Source organism: Podarcis bocagei (assembly GCF_964188305.1).
Source record: "Podarcis bocagei genome assembly, chromosome: 17".
NCBI classification, from domain to species: domain Eukaryota; kingdom Metazoa; phylum Chordata; class Lepidosauria; order Squamata; family Lacertidae; genus Podarcis; species Podarcis bocagei.
In genome coordinates, this window is record NC_138143.1 from 40,516,346 (window position 1) to 40,536,445 (window position 20,100).

Sequence of the window (20,100 nt, forward strand, 5' to 3'; positions counted from 1 at the left end):
TCTCTCGCATTGCTTGACTTTTTGGTCTCATGCAGGGCTTTTTTTCAGCTGGAACTCAGTTCCAGCACCTCTCACGTGGCCCCATGGTCATTATAAGAGAATGGGGAGGCATTCACAGTGAGTTCTGGCACCTCTTTTCCTAGAAAAATATCACTGTTCTAACGGTGCGAAAAAAACAACACCTCAAAATTGTTTCTTCTCTTGGTAATCAGGATATATGTTTCTAGCCATACCTACATATGTGACCATATAGACACTAAATAAGTGTGACAAAAACCATACATGATAAGAAACCTGTTTTCATCTTTTGGGTGCTTCTAATTCTCCATGTGTGTTTTGTGTGTTTGTTTTTTGCCCTTTTTGGAAAGTGATTGGAGGTCAACGGATGACGACAAACAAAAAGGCGAGGGAAGATTGCATAATGTTTGAACTTTTTCCCCAATCTGGAATTCCCCGTCCCCTGTTCTCTTTGCAAAAGTCACCTGACTTCCCCGAAAAATGCCCAGTTTGAAAGGATCCAGCCTTCCCCATCTCACAGACTTGGGCCTGTCCAAAAAAGAAAAACAGAGGATTGTGCAACCAGAGACTATTAGAACTTTCTCTCTCGGATAGGATTTCTTAGTAAAGCTGGAGGATGGCATCTTTCAAACAGCAGAGGGCAATGGAGGTTTGCAATTAAGTGACATTAACAGCTCAGAAATGTGGATAAGGGTCGGTGAGGATTATGAAGAGGGAGATAGAAGAGGCAGACAAAGAGAGAAACAGCTGCAGAGACGAGGAGTGCAAGGTAAAATTCTTTTAAAAAACTTGTTTTTTATATATAAAAAAACCGGAATCTGAGTATTAGCATTTGAGTTAAATGTTTCCTGATGGGTGTCAGCCTTTCTGGGAAAGAAAATGATACTCCTCCTAAGCTTCTATGGTTGTTTTGAGGGGTGGGGTAGAGATAGCTGCCTTGCATAAGTTGCAGGTAACATCTGTGATGAATCTCTCTCTCTGGCTCAGTTCCTGACTTATTGCCTTTACATGGCGCTAACGACCCTGTTGCCACTTTGTGGGCAAGCGTGCATCATGTTGCACCCTGCTCTACTCTAGGAATCAGTTCCCCTTGCTAAAGGTTAGTAGGGGCTGGGTGCCTATGGCTTCCGTGAGCTGGGTTTTAACTCCATTGTTCTGCCCACCAACCAGGCCTGCTTCAGGGGAAGAAGACAAACAAGCCAGAGTGCTTTGTTTGTCTAAATCTGAAGTCCAGCCACAGTGGATTTGAGGAAGAAGGCCAAGATGGAACTCTTGCAGACTTGGTAAGTTATTGAAAATATGAGCTAATAAGGTGAGACTCTGGCCAGCAACTACTTTTGCCGAAGAAGGGGTTGGGGGAGGCAGGCAAGGCACACCCCCCTCTCCCCACAAGAGTTTGTGGCTTTGTTCTACAGTGGAACCTCAGTTTTTGAACGTACTCCATTCTGGAAGACCGTTCGACTTCCGAAACATTTGAAAACCAAGGAGCAATGGGCGGCCGGCAAAATCCATTGGGGAAAAAATAAAAACATGCAGCGGAAGCCATTTGACTTCCAAGGTGTGTTTGAAAACGGAAGCAGGTCCACTGTAATAGTTGCTGAAGATGCTTCTTGTCCACACTCCTCGTTTGCCAAAGGGCTAAATACTACCCATCAAAGAAAAGCATCTTCCTCAGTGGCCCCTGTTGCTGACCTCAAATCTAGGAACCAAATTCCCCCAGTTGTGTAGTAGAAGCAATCCTGTGCTGCTTAGGGGTGCTGAATCAAATTGACTTAATTCTTCCACCCCTTGGGTCATAGGTAGAGGGGGCAGAGAGTAGAATTGGTAGCCACTATCAATATTCCTTTCTCCTATTTAGAGGGACGCGGGTGGCACTGTGCCTAGGACTTGCCGATCAGAAGGTCGGCGGTTCGAACCCCCTGTGACGGGGTGAGCTCCCGTTGCTCGGTCCCTGCTCCTGCCAACCTAGCAGTTGGAAAGCACGTCAAAGTGCAAGTAGATAAATAGGTACTACTCCAGCAGGAAGGTAAATGGCGTTTCCGTGCACTGTTCTGGTTCGCCAGAAGTGGCTTAGTCATGCTGGCCACATGACCTGGAAGCTGTATGCCGGCTCCCTTGGCCATTAAGCGAGATGAGCGCCACAACCCCAGAGTCCGTTATGACTGGACCTAATGGTCAGGGGTCCCTTTACCTTTACCTTTACCTTTACCTATCAATATTCCTTTCTCCTATTTAGGGGCTTTGTTTCCTGCTTCCTCTTGGCTTGCACTGAGGCAGCTTCCATGTACGGGGAAATCCTGTCTCCAAACTATCCTCAGGCATATCCCAACAATGCTCTGGAATCCTGGGAAATCAGCGTGCCTCCTGGTTACGGCATCCATCTTTACTTCACCCACCTGGACATAGAGCCGTCTCAAAACTGCCAATATGACTCCGTGAAGGTACAGGGGCCCCATTCCACTGCTGGGGCAGGTAGATACACAGCATGGGGGGGTGTGCTGGTGCTGAACCGATGTGTCTAAAACACTGAGCCTCTTGGGCTTGCCGATCGGAAGGTTGGCAGTCCGAATCCCCGTGACAGAGTGAGCTCCTGTTGTTCGGTCCCAGCTCTTGCCAACCTAGCAGTTCGAAAGAACACCAGTGCAAGTAGATGAATAGGTACCACTCCGGCGGGAAGGTAAACGGCGTTTCCATGTGCTGCTCTGATTCGCCAGAAGCAGCTTAGTCATGCTAGCCACATGACCCGGAAGCTGTACGCCGGCTCCCTCGGCCTATAGAGCGAGATGAGTGCGCAACCCCAGAGTCGTCTGCGACTGGACCTAATGGTCAGGGGTACCTTTACCTTTACAATCTATTTCTATAAGCAGAAGCTAAGAGAGACTTGTCTTGTGTGCCTGTCATTTTTAGGTCCTGATCGGTAACCACATTGAGGGTCAGTTCTGCGGGCGGAAGAAGAGCCGCGCTCCTGGCTCTCCTGTCCTGGAAGAATTCCATGTCCCATATAACACGTTGACAGTCACCTTTCAGTCTGACTTTTCCAATGAAGAGCGATTCACAGGCTTCGCTGCCTATTACATTGCAGAGGGTAAGCTCTGGTCTGTCTCATCCTGGTGTACGAAACCCTTTGTAGATATTGTATTCCTCCCAGCAATGCTTTGGGGTGGCTATAGGAGGAACCCATTCAGATTCCACTGAATGGAGAAGCCAGATTCTTAGCAAGGCTCAAGGGCTCACTTCAAGATTAAATATCTCTCCCTACGCCCCAGCTAAGAGGAAGGGCAGAGTATTAAGAAAACTGGTTATGGAAATTGTTTAGGAATTATAGCAAGGATATCATAACAACTTAAGCCATCATCTAGTACATATCTGCATATTTAGTACATAGATTGCTTAGGATGCAGAACTAGGAGTTGACCAAGAATGGAGGTGTTCCTGAGGAACCGTCACATGTGGTCTGAAATGGCCTGATGGTTGCGTGCATAAAAGACCACAAACTTCCCAATAGACACCTGGGTGATAACTTGAAGCCATTGATTCGAGTCCTAACCCCCAGAGCAGGAGAAAACAAGCTTGCTCCATCCTCCATGTGGCAGCCCTTGAGATATTTGAAGATGGCCATCCTTTCTCCTCTCAGTCTCCTCTTTTCCAGGCTAAACATACCCAGCTCCTTCAACCGTTCCTCATCAGGCTTGGTTTCCAGACCCTTGATCATCTTGGTTGCCATCCTCTGCACATGTTCCAGCTTCTCAACATCCTTCTTAAATTGTAGTGCCCAAATAAAAGTTATTTATTTCTGCCCCACCTTTCCCCCTTACGGCACTTAAGGCTGCTTACAGATCTGTTTTGGATCCCATAAGAGACGGCTGTCTTTTAAGCACTTGGCGGGGTCAGGCTCCGAACTCTGAGAGGAAGGCAAGTGGAAGTTTATGAGAAGTGGCAGGGCCTACCTGAATCTGGGTGTTCCAGTGAGGCTGTGTGAGGGTTGCAAAAAAGAAGGAATAATTGGGACTCTACCTTAAAGGAAGGACCTCTTCTCCCTTAACCAGCATAGTGTTTATCCCACTGTCTCTTTTCCTTTCTGCCTTTTGTGATATTCCACACATGTTCTTATCTCCATCTCTGTTCACTTCTTGCAGATGTGGATGAATGCACAGATTTTGTGGAAGAGGCCTGCAGCCATTACTGCAACAACTATATTGGTGGCTACTATTGCTCTTGCCCACCTGAATATTTCTTGCATGAGGATCTGAAGACGTGTGGAGGTAGGAGCCTGCTTGCTACTGCTCCAGCAATCACAGTCCTTATCCCCACTGCTGATACGGTACTTGAAATGGGAAGAACTTCAGCAGTCTACTGTGGAACTGTGGCTGTTTACACACTATACCTTTAAAGTACATTCAAAGCACACACACCCTCAAAGAATTCTGGGTACTGTAGTTTGTTACGGGTTGCTAGGAATTGTAACCCCGTGAGGAGTAAAATACAGTGGACACTCGGGTTGCAAACGTGATCCGTGCGGGAGGCACGTTCGCAACCCGTAGCGCTGTGTCTGCACACGCGCGGGTTGCGATTTAGTGCTTCTGCGCATCCGCAAAGCACGATTTAGTGTTTTTGCACATGCGCAAGCGCCGAAACCTGAACATAACCCATTCTGGTACTTCCGGGTTTGGCACGGTGCGCAACCCAAAAATACGCAACCTGAAGCATCTGTAACCCGAGGTATGACTGTACAGTGCCCAGATTTCTTTGAGAGAAACATTGCACTTTAAAGTGTTTGCAGCCTGTGAACTTCCAGAGGCTGATAAATGGAAAGAAACTGCGGTTGCTCACAAGGAAAGGAAAATAAACTAGCATTGCATAATAAAGAAATATAATTAAATCATCCCAAACACTGGGAGCTAAGACCCACCCCCTCCGATGTAATGGAAGGAGACTTAGAATGAGGAATCTGAAAAAAGGGTTTGGCTTTTTACAAAAAGCAGCTGAAGGATGTTTAGATAATGTGTCATACAGCCGGCCAGGGGGGGCAGCAAGATGCAGCCTGCATAGACGTCATTCAGGATTCAGATCTGAGTCCTTGAATCTTAGAAATATGTTGCTAAACTGTGAGAGACTAAGTGAGGGCATAGAAAACGGAGTCATGGAATTTCTGGTGTGACTTTGCCAAGCCCAGTGGAAACACAGTCAAGATAGGCATGTGCAAATTCTTGGCACTAATTCACTTGAATATATATTTTTGTTTCTGATTTCTTATTAAGGTTTTTAAAATTACGAAAGAATAAGTCACATTTTAAAAGCAACAACCTATCACAGAAACTCAATACAGTAGAAAAGAAAAGTTGGCTTTGCTTACATGTACTAACAAGCTAGATTTTTTTTTCTTATCACAGCATGTGGGTGCATGTTGTTCAGTCATCCCAACTTTGCTCCTCACCTGGCACAAGCAGGAGAAATCTTTGGCTGCCCGGTACACTTGATCCAAGTCTCCCTCACAAGGCATGATGGCTAGCAAATTACCGAAAGTGGCTTCTTAGGCAGCAACAAACCACATTCAAACCACGGTGCCTGGTTCAAAGGCTGCAAGAAGCCAAGACTTCTTGGTTTGTGTCTCCTGCTTGGTCCATGGGAGGAGCAAACTGGAAGCAATTGTGCAATGTGCGGCAGCACACTGCTCATTCATGCTAAAGCCCATTAAGCCAGAAACCCCAGCATATCATAACAGGTAGTATTGGGCAGCATGACATCATTTTGAGGTTGAATCCTGACAAGACAGAAGTACTGTTCTTGGGGGACAGAGGGCGAGTGGGTGTGGAGGACTCCCTGGTCCTGAATGGGGTAACTGTGCTCCGGAAGGACCAGGTGTGCAGCCTGGGAGTCATTCTGGACTCACAGCTGTCCATGGAGGCGCAGGTCAATTCTGTGTCCAGGGCAGCTATTTACCAGCTCCATCTGGTACGCAGGATGAGACCCTACCTGCCTGCAGACTGTCTTGCCAGAGTGGTGCATGCTCTGGTTATCTCCCGCTTGGACTATTGCAATGCACTCTGCGTGGGGCTACCTTTGAAGGTGACCCGGAAACTACAACTAATCCAGAATGCAGAAGTTAGACTGGTGACTGGGAGCAGCCGCCGAGTCCATATAACACCAGTCTTGAAAGACCTACACTGGCTCCCAGTACGTTTCCAAGCACAATCACAATTCAAAGTGTTGGTGTGGACTTTTAAAGCCCTAAACGGCCTCAGTCCAGTATACCTGAAGGAGCGTCTCCACCTCCATCGTTCTGCCCAGACACTGAGGTCCAGCGCCGAGGGCCTTCTGGTGGTTCCCTCGCTGCGAGAAGCAAAGCAACAGGGAACCAGGCAGAGGGCCTTCTCGGTAGTGGCACCCGCCCTGTGGAGCGCCCTCCCACCAGATGTCAAAGAGAAAAATAACTGCCAAACTTTTAGAAGACATCTGAAGGCAGCCCTGTTTAGGGAAGCTTTTAATGTTTAATAGGTTATTGTATTTTAGTGTTTTGTTGGAAGCCGCCCAGAGTAGCTGGGGAAACCCAGCCAGATGAGCAGGGTATAAATAAATAATAATAATAATAATAATAATAATTATTATTATTATTATTATTATTATTATTATTATTATTATTAGTTGTTTTCAAATCACTTGAACAGGGAAAACACAGGCAAGTAGCAACAAAAGTTTAAAATCAGAGCTGTGTGTTTGCCATGATCCTCTAGGTGCACAGAAAAAGCATACAGTGTAGTACTGGACACACATTTCAGCCTCCTGAGGATATTTGCCTTAATTGTTTTATTTTAAAGAGAAAGTTTCTAGTCCTTATGGCTGTTTAATATATGCTTGAAAGTGTGCTAAAATCTCAGAAGCCAAAAGGCTTCAGTGTCCTTATCTCTTCTGTGTCCAGCAAAACAAAACAAAAAACCATGCAAAATAGCATATATCAGAATAAACACAGAGATTAAGAGAAATTATGCACATTTTCTTGATAACCTTTATTAATACAGGTTACAGAATCCAGCTTCCCTGGATTTTGGATTACCTGTGAGCAGAATTTCATTTTAAGAAAATATGGAATATATCATAATCGGATGAAATCACCGGCGGGATTTGAAATTTGAGCAATAGGAAAAGAATGATAATATATGAAATACAGAAAGATGTATTGGAGGAAATATGTGATATAATAAAGGAATATGTATTAGGTGAAATGTATGATGTCATGCAGTGAATAAAAGGGATGGGTTTAAAAACAACATGGAAGGAAAGTTGGGAAGTCAATTCATAAGAGAACTGTATAAAATAATTGAAATTAATTGGTTAAAGTTATGAAAATCTAATAAGAAAAAAGAAAATATGGAATATGAAAAAAAATCTTGCTTCATTGGCAGTATCAGTTACTTTTGTGTTTTTTAAAATACATGTATTTTTGCAGAAAACCTTTTATTTACAAGTTAGAAACGGGTAGCAAAAAAATAATAATCATGCAACAAATAATATTAAACAAACATCCTAATTTGCTTTTGCTTATTGCAAAATGAACCTGAAATATAAAGAGAAGGAAGGTGATTTGCTGGTGTTTTGAGTCTGAAAGCTTAAGGGAAACAGTGAGAGTTCACCAAGGGAACTGATATCAGGAAGTTTTTACTATTACTGACACTTATCGGAGAAGCCCATGATATTTTGTTTTCTGAGATGGAAACACGGCATGCATCTGTGTGCAAGCACACACACACATGCCATGAGGGTGGCAAAAATGTCATTGATTACTGGTAAGTGTTGCCCTTTGTTGATACTTTAGCCCATCTAATATTTGGGCCTTAACACAAGGGGCAAAAGATATTTTGGGAGGTAGCTTTAAGCAAGATACCTAGAAGAGCGCTAGCTTCAGCAGAAAGTAATCTAACTTTGTTACGGATCTCCTGGCCGTTTCTCTTCCCTGAACTCTAGTGAACTGCACTGGGAATGTGTACACTGACTTGTCCGGGGAGATCACCAGCCCCAACTACCCCAGCCTGTACCCTGAGAACTCGCACTGTGATTACCGTGTCACCCTGGAGCCAGGATACCGCGTGGTCTTGACCATTGGCAGGAAGGACTTTGACATCGAGCCGGCTGACTCGGAAGGAAACTGCCCTGACGCCTTGAGAGTATGTGGTGGCTTAGATAAAGAGAGGGGTGTCTTTGCTCCTGTTCTGAATACATCTTAGCTGTGTGTCCCTAGAAGCCAAATGGCAGACCGGAGTCCCAGGGGCAACATTTGCCGTTGGGGGTTGTGGCACACTTGGGCAGGAGCAGGAGGCCTGGTTTGGGGCACGGTGTCCGCCCTTTGCTCCTGCTTGCCTTTGCAGCACCACGCTGTTGTTTGCACACCAGCTTAGTAAACTAAAAGGGGGAAAACCTCAGGACATGGGAAAGAGAGGACTGCATAGGTACACACACTCTTATGGTCTGCCCCGCAGAGGACCTTAAGGTCCATGCATAATCATAGTTTAGAGGTCCCGGGCCCCAAAGAAGTCAGATCCTCCACCAGGGCCAGGGCCTTCTCAGTGATGGCTCCGACCTGGTGGAATGCTCTGTCCCATGAGACCAGGGCCCTGCAGGATTTAACTTCCTTCCGCAGGGCCTGTAAGACAGAGCTATTCCACCTGGCTTTCAATTTGAACTTAGCCTGATCTTTTATTCCCCTTCCTTCCCTCCCTCCCCCTCCCCTCTTTATCCTTAATCCCTCAAGTACCAGATTTCTGCTTCCCATACGCCTTCTCCTCTCCAGATCTTGAGTGTATTTCTTTTAGATGCATTTCCTGTTAAATATGCCTCTTTTGTCTTCCTCTATTATTTTTCCTTAATCTGTTTCGTTCTTCTTGCAGTTCTCAGCAGGCGACCAGCAATTTGGCCCCTACTGTGGCAACACATTCCCTGGCCCTCCAGAAATCAAGACTAGAAGCAATATACTTGACATTTTCTTCCAAACGGACCAGTCAGAGCAAGGCAGAGGCTGGAAAATCCGCTACTTTGGGGATCGTGAGTAGATATCCAGGGACGCGGACTTATAAAAAATATTGGGGGGGGGCCGGGAAAGCTCATGAATAATAAATAAGCTCATGAATATGCAAATAAAGTGGCGCCGCCTCCTCGTGAGCGAATAGGGGAGAGCGTGCTGCGCCTATTAATCAGCTCCGAAGGAAATTGGGTGGAGCTTTTGCTCGGGAGGGAGGGCAGGAGGCATGCAGCCCGACCCTGTGCATTTTGGGCTGGGGGAGGGGTGGCAGTGGCGCTCTGCTGGAGGGGCGCCCGAGATTATTGGGGGGGCAGAGCCCCCCCAAACGAATTTTTGAGGGGGCTCGGGCCCCCTCAAGCCCCATGGAGTCGGCGCCTATGTAGATATCCCATGAGAGCAAACCCGTGGGGCACATGCGTGAGCGCTCTGGGACAGAGATATGTGTCGTTCTTAGGAGAATGGGCATGTGCTTGCAAGTAGCAAAGGTGCACCTTGAGTCGGAAGTCTAGTGCAGGAGAAAACAATTGCAGACAAGGGGTGTCATTCAAGCAGAATGGCTGCGGTTTCTGAGAGCAGTTGTTCTTGGGGTGAATTGCTGCAGGAGAAAACACTTGAGGTTTGCTATGCACCCAAATTGTGAATGGGTATTTGGGTATAGCTAAGACTAGCAAATCTGATGCACTGCTGGCAGAACATGTAAGGGATTGGCTGGTGTGTTGACAAGTGGCTTCCTGGCTAGGGATGAGCCCCACCAGAACTGGAAGCAAGGAAAGAAGGAAAACCCAATGGGGACCTTGGGGTCTTGAATTTCAGTGGCACCCTGTGCAGCGCCAAAATTCCACCTCCTCTTGCCTTTCACTCTACATCATAGTTGCAGTAGCCCCTGCAGCAACCCCGAGGCTCCACCAACCAGTCACCCTAAATCCACCTCTGTAAAACCCATAGAAATCTGAGAAATCTTCTGATTTCTGGTGGGCAATGGGGAAATTGAAAGGGGAACAAGGGTTCCAGCTGAAGGCCCTGCAGGCTACAGCTGCTAGCTCTCAGGAGACAGGGTGAACCAATCCATTCTTCCTCATCAGTGGACCCTGGTCCATTAGGGCAAGGCAGGCACTGCCCAACATGTCATGGTCGTATGCCAGATCCCACAGAAAAGGCAGATAGCCTTTCTCCTCCTGAGTCTTGGTGTTGCCTTTGTAGAACTCAACAGGGAGGAGGGAGGGGGGGGCGATACTGGAATCACGTGTCTGTGCCTGTCAATGGGCGCCAACCTCTACTTCTTCCTCTTGTTGATGCTATTGAGAGTCGAAGAGGCTCATTAACCCTCAGAGCAGAGAGGAAGTCGCATTAAATAAAAGCATGGCTTCTGTTGACTTGGCTGTGACTGCTGGGGACAGAAAATGACAACGGGCGTGTGCATGTGTGAGAGAGCGTGTGCCAGGTGATTCAGTGATTGTTGACTGGTTTCCTTCCCCCCCCCCCTTTCCATTTGCAAAGCAATGCCCTGCAAAGAAACTGTCATTCCGCATTCCAGTATGGAACCCGTGAGAGAACGTTACGTCTTTAAGGATTCAGTGAAGGTGACCTGTGTCAAAGGCTATGAGATTGTACTGGTAAGTCCGTGCCCACCAAGGTCAGTTAGGCTCTGAGAATCCCCTTGGCATGAACAGTACATTGCTGGTACTTCTACACCGATATGCATTGTGCCTCTTCTCCATCTCAACATAGCAGTGAGAGAGGATTCTTTCTGCACTGATGTCAGGGGCCCAGACCAGTGGGCAGCCAGGTCTTCTGAAATGCAAGCTTCAGGCAGATTGGCTGGCTGAATAAACAACTACCTAGGAGCAATCTTGGGGACGCGGGTGGTGCTGTGGGTTAAACCACAGAGCCTAGGACTTGCCGATCAGAAGGTCGGTGGTTCAAATCCCCGCGATGGGGTGATCTCCCGTTTCCCGGTCCCTGCTCCTGCCAACCTACCAGTTCGAAAGCATGCCAAAGTGCAAGTAGATAAATAGGTACCATTCCGGCGGGAAGGTAAACAGCGTTTCCGTGCGCTGCTCTGGTTCGCCAGAAGCGGCTTAGTCATGCTGGCCACATGACCCAGAAGCTGTCTATGGACAAACGCTGGCTCCCTCGGCCTATAGAGCGAGATGAGCACCACAACCCCAGAGACGGTCACGACTGGACCTAATGGTCAGGGGTCCCTTTACCTTTAGGAACAATCTGGGACCAGCCAGGGGCTTGATTCACCAAATGAGAGCTGGGTGGTCTCCTTCAGGGACAAGCTTCCCACAATAAGAGTCTTTATACTTGCTGGTGGCACCAGATTGGTCCTCCCATATCACCAGACGTCCCAGGCCAGGTGGATTGTGGACTGTTATATCAGTCCCCTGTGGCCAGCAGTATTAGCAGCACAAAGAGCCAGCAGCCATTGTCTGATCTGCAGGGCTGTTGACATGTCACCAGCCACCCTTCACTCCCCTCAGTACTTGACAATTGGTGCCATGGCCACAGAACAGGAATCCTGAGAGACATAGCCATCAGGAGGAGGAGGAGGAGGAGGAGATGAATCTACTCCAGGTGTGTTGCATGTGATGCTGAAGTCACCAGAACCCGCATCTCCTCCTTTGAACCCCAAGGAGATACTTCTGCCACAGAAATCTTCAGATGATCAGCAGAGTCCTCAGGATATATCCCCCCATCTTGAAACCTCAGTTCCTAGAAAGCTAATAGCTACAGAGGTACGCCCTGGCCCTTAAGCTGGCCAGATATGATGCTTCGGCTGCAGGATCAGACACTGTGCTCCTGAAACCTACACTTAGGTCCCTTTCTAAGGCCCTGAGTGTGGCAGATATGTAGTCAAATCTAACAACACAAAGTTTTGCTAGTTAGTAAGTGAAGGGGTTAAGACCATAGAGCTGCATTGCTGATAGGCAGACTCAGGCCATAGAAATGTAATTGGTAGAGAAGGCTCTGTATGATGTCGTTTCCCATCCTCTCCTGGGAAGGAAGAAGCAAAGAAGTATTTCCTGTTTTGTCTCTCTCTCTTCTACCAACCGTGTATATGGACATCTGTCCGCTTGCTCCAGCATCAGGCACTGGCCTGAAGCTATTTTTGCTGTAAACACAAGCATTTTACCTGCCTTTATTTTTACTGCTGTTGCTGCTAAGGACAAATGCTTGACTGTGAGAAAAATACATGCTTTAAACTTCATTTTCAGTCTGTAGCCTGTTTCTTTGATAAACTGGATAACAAAAGGGGGAGACCAGCCTAATGGCTAGTTCCTACACTTGCAATCAAACTGTTCAAGATGGGATTTAAACTCTGTTTAGCCCCATGCTTTTAAATGCAAGCGGTAAGCTTGGAGATGAAATGCCAGCAGGCTTGCTTAGTGCAAATGTTCCACCTCCTTAAACAACTTTTTTGCATCCTCTCCATATATCTTCTCACTTTACACAAGGGCCCAAGGTTCCCCTCATGTAACAAGGGAGAGAGAGCAGTGTGTATGTCATTCTGATACATTTCTCAACCAATAAATTAACTCCAGTGTCTCTCAATTCTGTTCTCTTCAGTCAAAAGGCAGCCTCACATCCTTCTACTCTGTCTGTCAAAGCAACGGCGAGTGGAGCAACTCTGACCTCGAATGTGTCCGTAAGTGCTTGGCTTCCTATATTGGTGGTCCGTAACACACAATGGAAAGTATGTTCAGGCCTGACAGAATATGGGTTGACCAGGATGAGGTGGCAGGTGGCAGCAGAGTGAAGATTCTAGACTAACACCCCATCTTTTTCCCCCCGGCAGCCATAAACTGTGGTGAGCCTGAACACCTTGCAAATGGGAAAGTCACTTACCTGTCAGGAACCGAGGACAACACGGAGTATCAAGACATGATCAGCTATTCATGCAACGAGAAGTTTTATACAATGCAGGGCAAAGGTAATGATGTTTCCCATCCTTTTCAGATCCAAGCATCTGATTCAGAGCTTAAAAAGAGCGTCATTGTACTCAGTTTATGATGACAGAATTAGAGGGGGCAATGTTATGACAAACTCATTCCAAGAGTCTTTCACTTACGCTTCATCCCAGTATCGTTGTGAAACTGGTTGGTGTGTTTTCACTCACTTTGCTTCCACTAAAGCAACACCGTCAAAAGTGGCTGCTTTCTTCTTATAGGCAGAGTCAGTGTAGAATTTAATGAGTCGTAAACACTGAAACGATTCCTTCCAAAGCACAGTTAAAACTTACGGCGTGTGCATGTGTGTGAGAGAGAGACAACCAAAGAACAAAGTTGAGATGAACAAGGAGACAGGGATGTGAAGCTCTTCCTGCAGAGTGTTTCTGCTTCCACCTTCTTCAGCTGATGTGAATCAAAGGGTGCTGTAGCCAAGGTGGCCGTTCCTTGGCTCCTCCAGGCAACCTCTTTTTTGAGCATTCATTCTCATTGCTTGCATGCACAAAGCTTGCGCACAGGTGATGCAATGGGTGGGATGTAGGATAGTGCTAAGAGGCATAAAAAGTAAAAAGATAAAGGACCCCTGGATGGTTAAGTCCAGTCAAAGGCAACAATGGGGTTGCAGCGCTCATCTCGCTTTCAGGCCGAGGGAGCCAGTGTTTGTCCGCAGACAGCTTTCTGGGTCATGTGGCCAGCTTCTGGCACAATGGAACACTGTGACAGAAACCAGAGCGCATGGAAACACTGTTTACTTTCCTGCCACAACAGTACCTCTTTATCTACTTGCACTGGCGTGCTTTTGAACTGCTAGGTTGGCAGGAGCTGGGACAGAGCAACAGGCGCTCTCTTCGTCACGGGGATTCAAACCACCGACCTTCCGATTGGCAAGCCCAAGAGACTCAGTGGTTTGGACCACAGCGCCACCCGCATCCCTACTAAGAGGTGTAGGGGTGTGTGGAACAAGGTCTACTCATGCAACTGGACTACTTCCCTCCCCCCCCCACTGTGTGCCCAGGGGCAGCCAATCTCGTTTCACCACCTGCGCCAAATTAGGAATGTGTCACGCCCTGCTCCCACCCACCGTCGCTCCTTCTCTCCACTTCTGCCTCCTCCAAAGTCGATGAGAGCTCAGGCACTCCTCAAGGCATTGCCGCTCATTTTATCCCAGCTGGTTTTGGACTACAACTCCCATCAGCCCTAGCTATCAAGACCAGTGGTCAGGGATGATGGGAATTGTAGTCTGAAAAAACAGCTGGAGACCCAAGTTTGGGAAACACGGAGTTAAGGCATAGCTAATCTGTGTTAAGCGACCTAGTGTATCCATTCTTGGTTAAGCACCTTAGAAGTGCTTTGCTGGATCAGATCTGGAGCCAACATTATTTACAGGAATCCCACAGACACTACATGGCTTGCTAGGAATTGGCCAAAGGTCCACCAGTGGCCTGCAATCTGTTTTCTGATCTCGCCTGCATTTGGGTATGAAACGCAGATTAAAAACAAACAACTGAATAGTGCTATGTATTCTTTTATTCCAAAAGGACTTTATAGGTGTTCAGCCAGTGGGAAATGGGTGGATGAAGATGAGAAAACGGAGATTCCGGTTTGTGTCCCAGGTACGGTACATCGCCGTCTATTTATAAATGTGGATATTGTGGTCAAAGTGCTGTGACAAGAGTCCACCGCATTGTCTAGTTTACAGAAGAGCCTGCCAATATTTTAAAATTCTTGCTTCCTCTGCTGGGACATGTTCTTGAATTGCCTCAATGATTCGAGATGGTTGAAAACCAGAGCTTTAAAACCTGCCCTCCTCTTAGATGTTTCCACAAAGCACCAGTCCTGCAGGAAGCAACAATGTTCCATGTTTCAAGAGTCCCTTCTTGCTGATCACGTTGTTGAGCACAGCTATCTTGGGGGGTTAGGAAAAGGGAAGAGAGCATAGACCCACTGAAATATACCGTATTTTTCGCCCCATAGGACGCACCGGCCCATAGGACGCATCAAGTTTTTTTTGGGGGGGGGAAATAAAGAAAAAAAAATTATTCCCCCCCCCCAGGTGCTTGTGGGGCAGGCAGCGGGGAGAAGCGCTCTTCTCCCCGCCGTCTGCCTGGAGATCAGGTCCGGGGACAGCAGGGAGACGCACTGCGTCTCCCTGCTGTCCCCGGAGTGGTGGGGCAGGCAGCGGGGAGAAGCGCTCTTCTCCCCGCTGTCAGCCTCCAAACCACTTCGGGAGACAGTGGGATGGCGGCGTTCCGCCTCCCTCTGTCCCCCGACCTTGTGGGGCTGGCGCTGGGACTCTCCTGAAGCCTGGAGAGCGAGAGGGGTCGGTGCGCACCAACCCCTATCGCTCTCCAGGCTTCAGTGAAAGCCTGCATTCTCCCCATAAGACGCACCCACATTTCCCCTTCATTTTTGGAGGGGGAAAGGTGCGTCTTATAGGGCGAAAAATACGGTACTCGGAGTCAAGTGTGGATTTCATGCTTTTTATTCAGCTCATAGTAGTGAGGAACGGAAGTTCCCCCGAAATGTCTGCTTTATATACATTATTTACACAATGGGCTGCACGTGATTGGTCAGTTCCAGGATTCTCCTGTAGGCCAATCAGGCTGCAGATTCACTTCCACCTGGAGTTGGATTAGGTGGCTCCTGCAGACCAATCAGACTGCTGCATTTTGGATCCTGTTATTCTAGGACCAACCAGACTGCTGCAGTTTGGATCCTATTCAACTCAGTACAGTGGTACCCCGCAAGACGAACGCCTCGCGAGATGAAAAACTCGCAAAACGAAAGGTTTTTTCGTTTTCGAGTTGCCTCGCAAGACGAATTTCCCTATGGGCTTGCTTCGCAAAACGAAGCTTGCCCTGGGGACAGCGGGTCTTCTCTTTTGAAGCAAGGGGCGGCCGGGAGATCGCTTCTCCCCACCGCCCCTTGCTTCAAAAGAGGTCCGGGGGCAGCGGGAAGCGCTCCTGCTGCCCCCGGACCTCTTTTGAAGCAAGGGGCGGTGGGGAGAAGCGATCTCCCCGTGCTCCGAACAGCTGCCCCAGCCACCCCGCTTCGGAACGCTGCTCCGAAGCGGGGTGGGGGGGCGGGAGCACCTGCCCCAGCCGCCCGGCTTCGTAGCGCTGCTGCGAAGCCGGGCGGAGGGTGGGAACACCTGCCCCAGCCACCCCGCTTCGGAACGCTGCTCCGAAGCGGGGGGGGGAGCACCTGCCCCAGCCGCCCGGCTTCATAGCGCTGCTGCGAAGCCGGGCGGGGGGTGGGAACACCTGCCCCAGCCACCCCGCTTCGGAACGCTGCTCCGAAGCGGGGTGGGGGGGGCGGGAGCACCTGCCCCAGCCGCCCAGCTTCGTAGCGCTGCTGCGAAGCCGGGCGGGGGGGTGGGAACACCTTCTGAAGGCGGGCAGGGGGCGAAAGTCTTTGTCCCCCCTGCCTGCCTTCCCAGGGGCTTTTAAATCGCCCCGGACAGCGGAGAAGTCCTCCGCTGTCCGGGGTGATTTTAAAATGCCGCCCGCCAGCATTTTAAGATCGCCCGGACAGCGGAGAAGTCCTCCGCTGTCCCAGGGTTTTTTAAAATGCTGGGGGTGAGAAGAAAAGCCCTTGTCCCCCCCCCAGCCTTCAGAAGAGGTCCGGGGACAGACTGTCCCCGGACCTGGTCTGAAGGCGGTTTCCCTAGGAACGCATTAATTGATTTTCAATGCATTCCTATGGGAAACCGTGCGTCGCAAGACGAAAAAACCGCAAGACGAAGAGACTTGCGGAACGAATTAATTTCGTCTTGTGAGGCACCACTGTACATAACACCCACAGTAGAAGAAGAGGCGCAGAAGCTGAACCTGCAGATAATTTCTAATAGTTTTGCACCCAGCCCTAGTCTGTCTGCTGTGTACATTCAGCAGTGATGGGACTTGGTTCTGGTGGGCTCCTGCAGGTTCTGAAGAACAAAGCACCCCCTCCTGCGTACCCACAACTGATACCTATTGGGCTATTTTTAATGGGCTATTTATTTATTTATTGTTCTTCATACTTCATACTTTACGGCCATACTTAGTTGGTCGTAAAATTCTTTGTGAAGCAATTTCTCTGAAAAGCAGTAAGTCTTTTAAATAAATAAAGCAAGCAAGCAAATCTCAGAATGGGGATATATGCATGGGCGTAGCCAGGATTTATGTTGGGGGGACGGACAGGGCACCCACCTGTCCTGTTCCAGAACCAAGCTACCTGCCACATGATTGGTCAGTTTGCGGAAGCCACGCCTATCACTCAGTCCGGTTGCCAGTTGCGTCGCTAGAATGCACCACAACAAGTTAGGTTTAAATACGGTTGAGATTTATGTTTGTTTATTTATTTGTTTGTTTGTTTAATATTTTTTTGGAAAATAAAAAAAAAATTGAGGGGGGGTGGGGAGAAGAATGCACCACAACATCATCCAAGTGACCTCAGTGAAACTGAATATTTCAATTTCAAATACTCTGGTTATTTCTACTTCTAGTTAAGTATTTTTATTTATTTACTTGATTTGGGCAGGAGCTGCTCCCCATGGCTCCTGTAGCAGGCTTCATTTTCAATACAGTCGTACCTTGGATCCCGAATGCCTTGCAAGTTGAACGTTTTGGCCCCCAAACGCCGCAAACCCGGAAGTGAGTGTTCCGGTTTGCAAATGTTCTTTGTAACCCGAATGTCCGATATGGGTTCTGCAGCTTCCAATTGGATGCAGGAGCTTCCTGCAGCCAATCAGAAACCGCGCTTTGGTTTCTGAACGTTTTGGAAGTCGAATGGACTTCCGGAATGGATTCCGTTTGACTTCCAAGGTACGACTGTACTACCCAGTTAATGTTTCTGGGCAAAGTTAATAAGCTACAGCAAGCAAAAACTTTGGGAGAGGTCCACACGCATGCATGCCCACAGGTCCCAAAACCGGATTCAACTTGAACCCTCTACCCTAAAGTTATTGCTTGCTTTCCCTCACGTCAGTGAACATAAATGGCTTTGATTATTTCATTTGTGCAAATCCGGTCTTCCTGCTGCTCGCAAGCTCTTATTTCTGCTGTTGTTGTTCTATCCTTTCTCTAGTTTGCGGAGTTCCCTCTGAGCCCGTTAAAGGGACGGGGAGGATTTTTGGAGGCCAAACAGCCGAAAAAGGAAACTTCCCTTGGCAAATCTATTTTGAATACCCACATGCTGGTGGGGCTCTGATTTCGGACCGCTGGGTTCTGACTGCAGCTCACGTGCTGGATGGGACCCGGTGCCCGGTCATCCACGCAGGGAAGCTTCGCATTGGGGCAAATGCCATGGAAGGTGCTAGGCCACTGGATGTGGAAGCCACAATCGTCCATCCCGACTGGTTGGAAATGGCAAACAACCAGCCCCGGACAAACTTTGACAATGACATTGCTCTAGTGAAGTTGGCGAAACCCTTGACGATGGGTCCTACCATCTCGCCCATTTGCTTGCCTGGTGCATCGTCCGACTACGACTTGCCGAAGGGGATCCTGGGCTACATATCTGGCTGGGGCAAGACGCCTAAGACGGGTGCGGCGATACACCTTCGGTACGCCCGGATCCCTGTGGTTAACATGGACAGGTGTCGAAGCGTGAGACCAGATCCCCCATTAGATTCTTTGACCTATGTGTTCACAGACAATATGATTTGTGGAGGGGGAAACGGGAAGGACAGCTGCGATGGAGACAGCGGTGGGGCGTTTGCCGTCAAATATCACCACGACGAATTGCACTACTATGTTGCTGGCCTGGTTTCTTGGGGGCCAAAGTGCGGCACCTACGGCCTCTACACTAAGGTGTCAAATTACGTGGATTGGATCGCAAACGTCATGAGCCAGAATGAGACCAGGAGGATGCATTCGTGTCTGTAACAGCACCAGGCTTCCTTGATGTTTTGGGCTCATGGCATTTCTCCAAAGTGGGACCCAAGCTGTTGTTGGACTACAACTCCCATCATCCCTAGCTAGCAGGGACAGTGGTCAGGAATGAAGGGAGTTGTAGTCCAACAACAGCAGAAAACCCAAGTTAGAGAAATACTGGTAATGCAAGAGAAGGGAGGTTGGAGTGAAGGTCTGTGCACTGCCAGTTTCTTTACACAACCTGCTTTCTTGAGAAGCAAATAGAGCAACCAAAAGCTTTCAGGCTGGATTTGTTCTTAAACGATTTCCTGTCTGCTTAATTTCTTTTATTTCTTATGTCTTTCTTTGTAGCTGCTTAAACTCCTTTGGAAAGTGCCCTATACCACAGATCCTTTTTAAAAAACAAACAAACCAACAACACACATTTTATTAGAAGAATTTCATTTATTAAAAAAGAGAGTGAAGGGGGTGGGAAGAAAGAGAGTAAAAAGTGAGTGAAAAAATACTGTTACATACATACATACATTGATATACAGGTGTGTATATTCTTATTATCCTAATGCACATATAATTGTCAATAACCTAATGCGTTCTGTGTAAACAGATGGTGCCAATAGGGATAAGAACTTCATATTTGTAGCTGCTTATGGTTTGAACCAGACGCGGGTGGCGCTGTGGGTTAAACCACAGAGCCTAGGACTTGCCGATCAGAAGGTCAGCGGTTCAAATCCCCGTGACGGGGTGAGCTCCTGCTCCTGCCAACCTTGCAGTTCGAAAGCATGTCAAAGTGCAAGTAGATAAATAGGTACCGCTCCAGCGGGAAGGTAAACGGCGTTTCCGTGCGCTGCTCTGGTTCGGCAGAAGCGGCTTAGTCATGCTGGCCACATGACCCGGAAGCTATACACCGGCTCCCTCAGCCAATAAAGAGAGATGAGCGCCACAACCCCAGAGTCGGCCACGACTGGACCTAATGGTCAGGGGTTCCTTTACCTTTGTGGTTTGAACCAGCTGAAGAAAGCACAGTGCTCATCTCAACTTGTGCTTGCCCTGCCACTTTCTCCTGCTGAAACCTGATCTTTACCGCTGAATCGGAGTAAACGTCAATTTGGTTTCCTCCAGACTGAAGTTTGCTCTGAGCGGGTTTTCCAGGGGAGAGGAAGAACAGCCCTTCAGTGGGGGGAGGAAGCCTGTTCACACCCTTAAGAAAATAATTATAAAGGTGCCCTGCAGTGTTGGAGAAGGCAGGTGTGACTATACTTCAGAG

General features: G+C 48.1%; 1 protein-coding gene across 1 annotated transcript; it reads left to right on the forward strand.

The window, feature by feature from the left end:
* The first annotated feature begins 562 nt into the window (after positions 1-562).
* On the forward strand, positions 563-19,137 carry C1S (complement C1s). The gene is made up of 12 exons (XM_081176477.1): positions 563-787; positions 1,189-1,301; positions 2,255-2,459; positions 2,926-3,103; positions 4,155-4,280; positions 7,978-8,177; positions 8,898-9,051; positions 10,526-10,641; positions 12,602-12,680; positions 12,831-12,965; positions 14,520-14,594; positions 18,049-19,137. Exons 2-12 carry the CDS (start codon positions 1,282-1,284, stop codon positions 18,846-18,848), a joined length of 2,088 nt encoding a protein of 695 aa, XP_081032603.1. The 5' UTR covers positions 563-787; positions 1,189-1,281; the 3' UTR covers positions 18,849-19,137.
* The last annotated feature ends 963 nt before the right edge of the window (positions 19,138-20,100 follow it).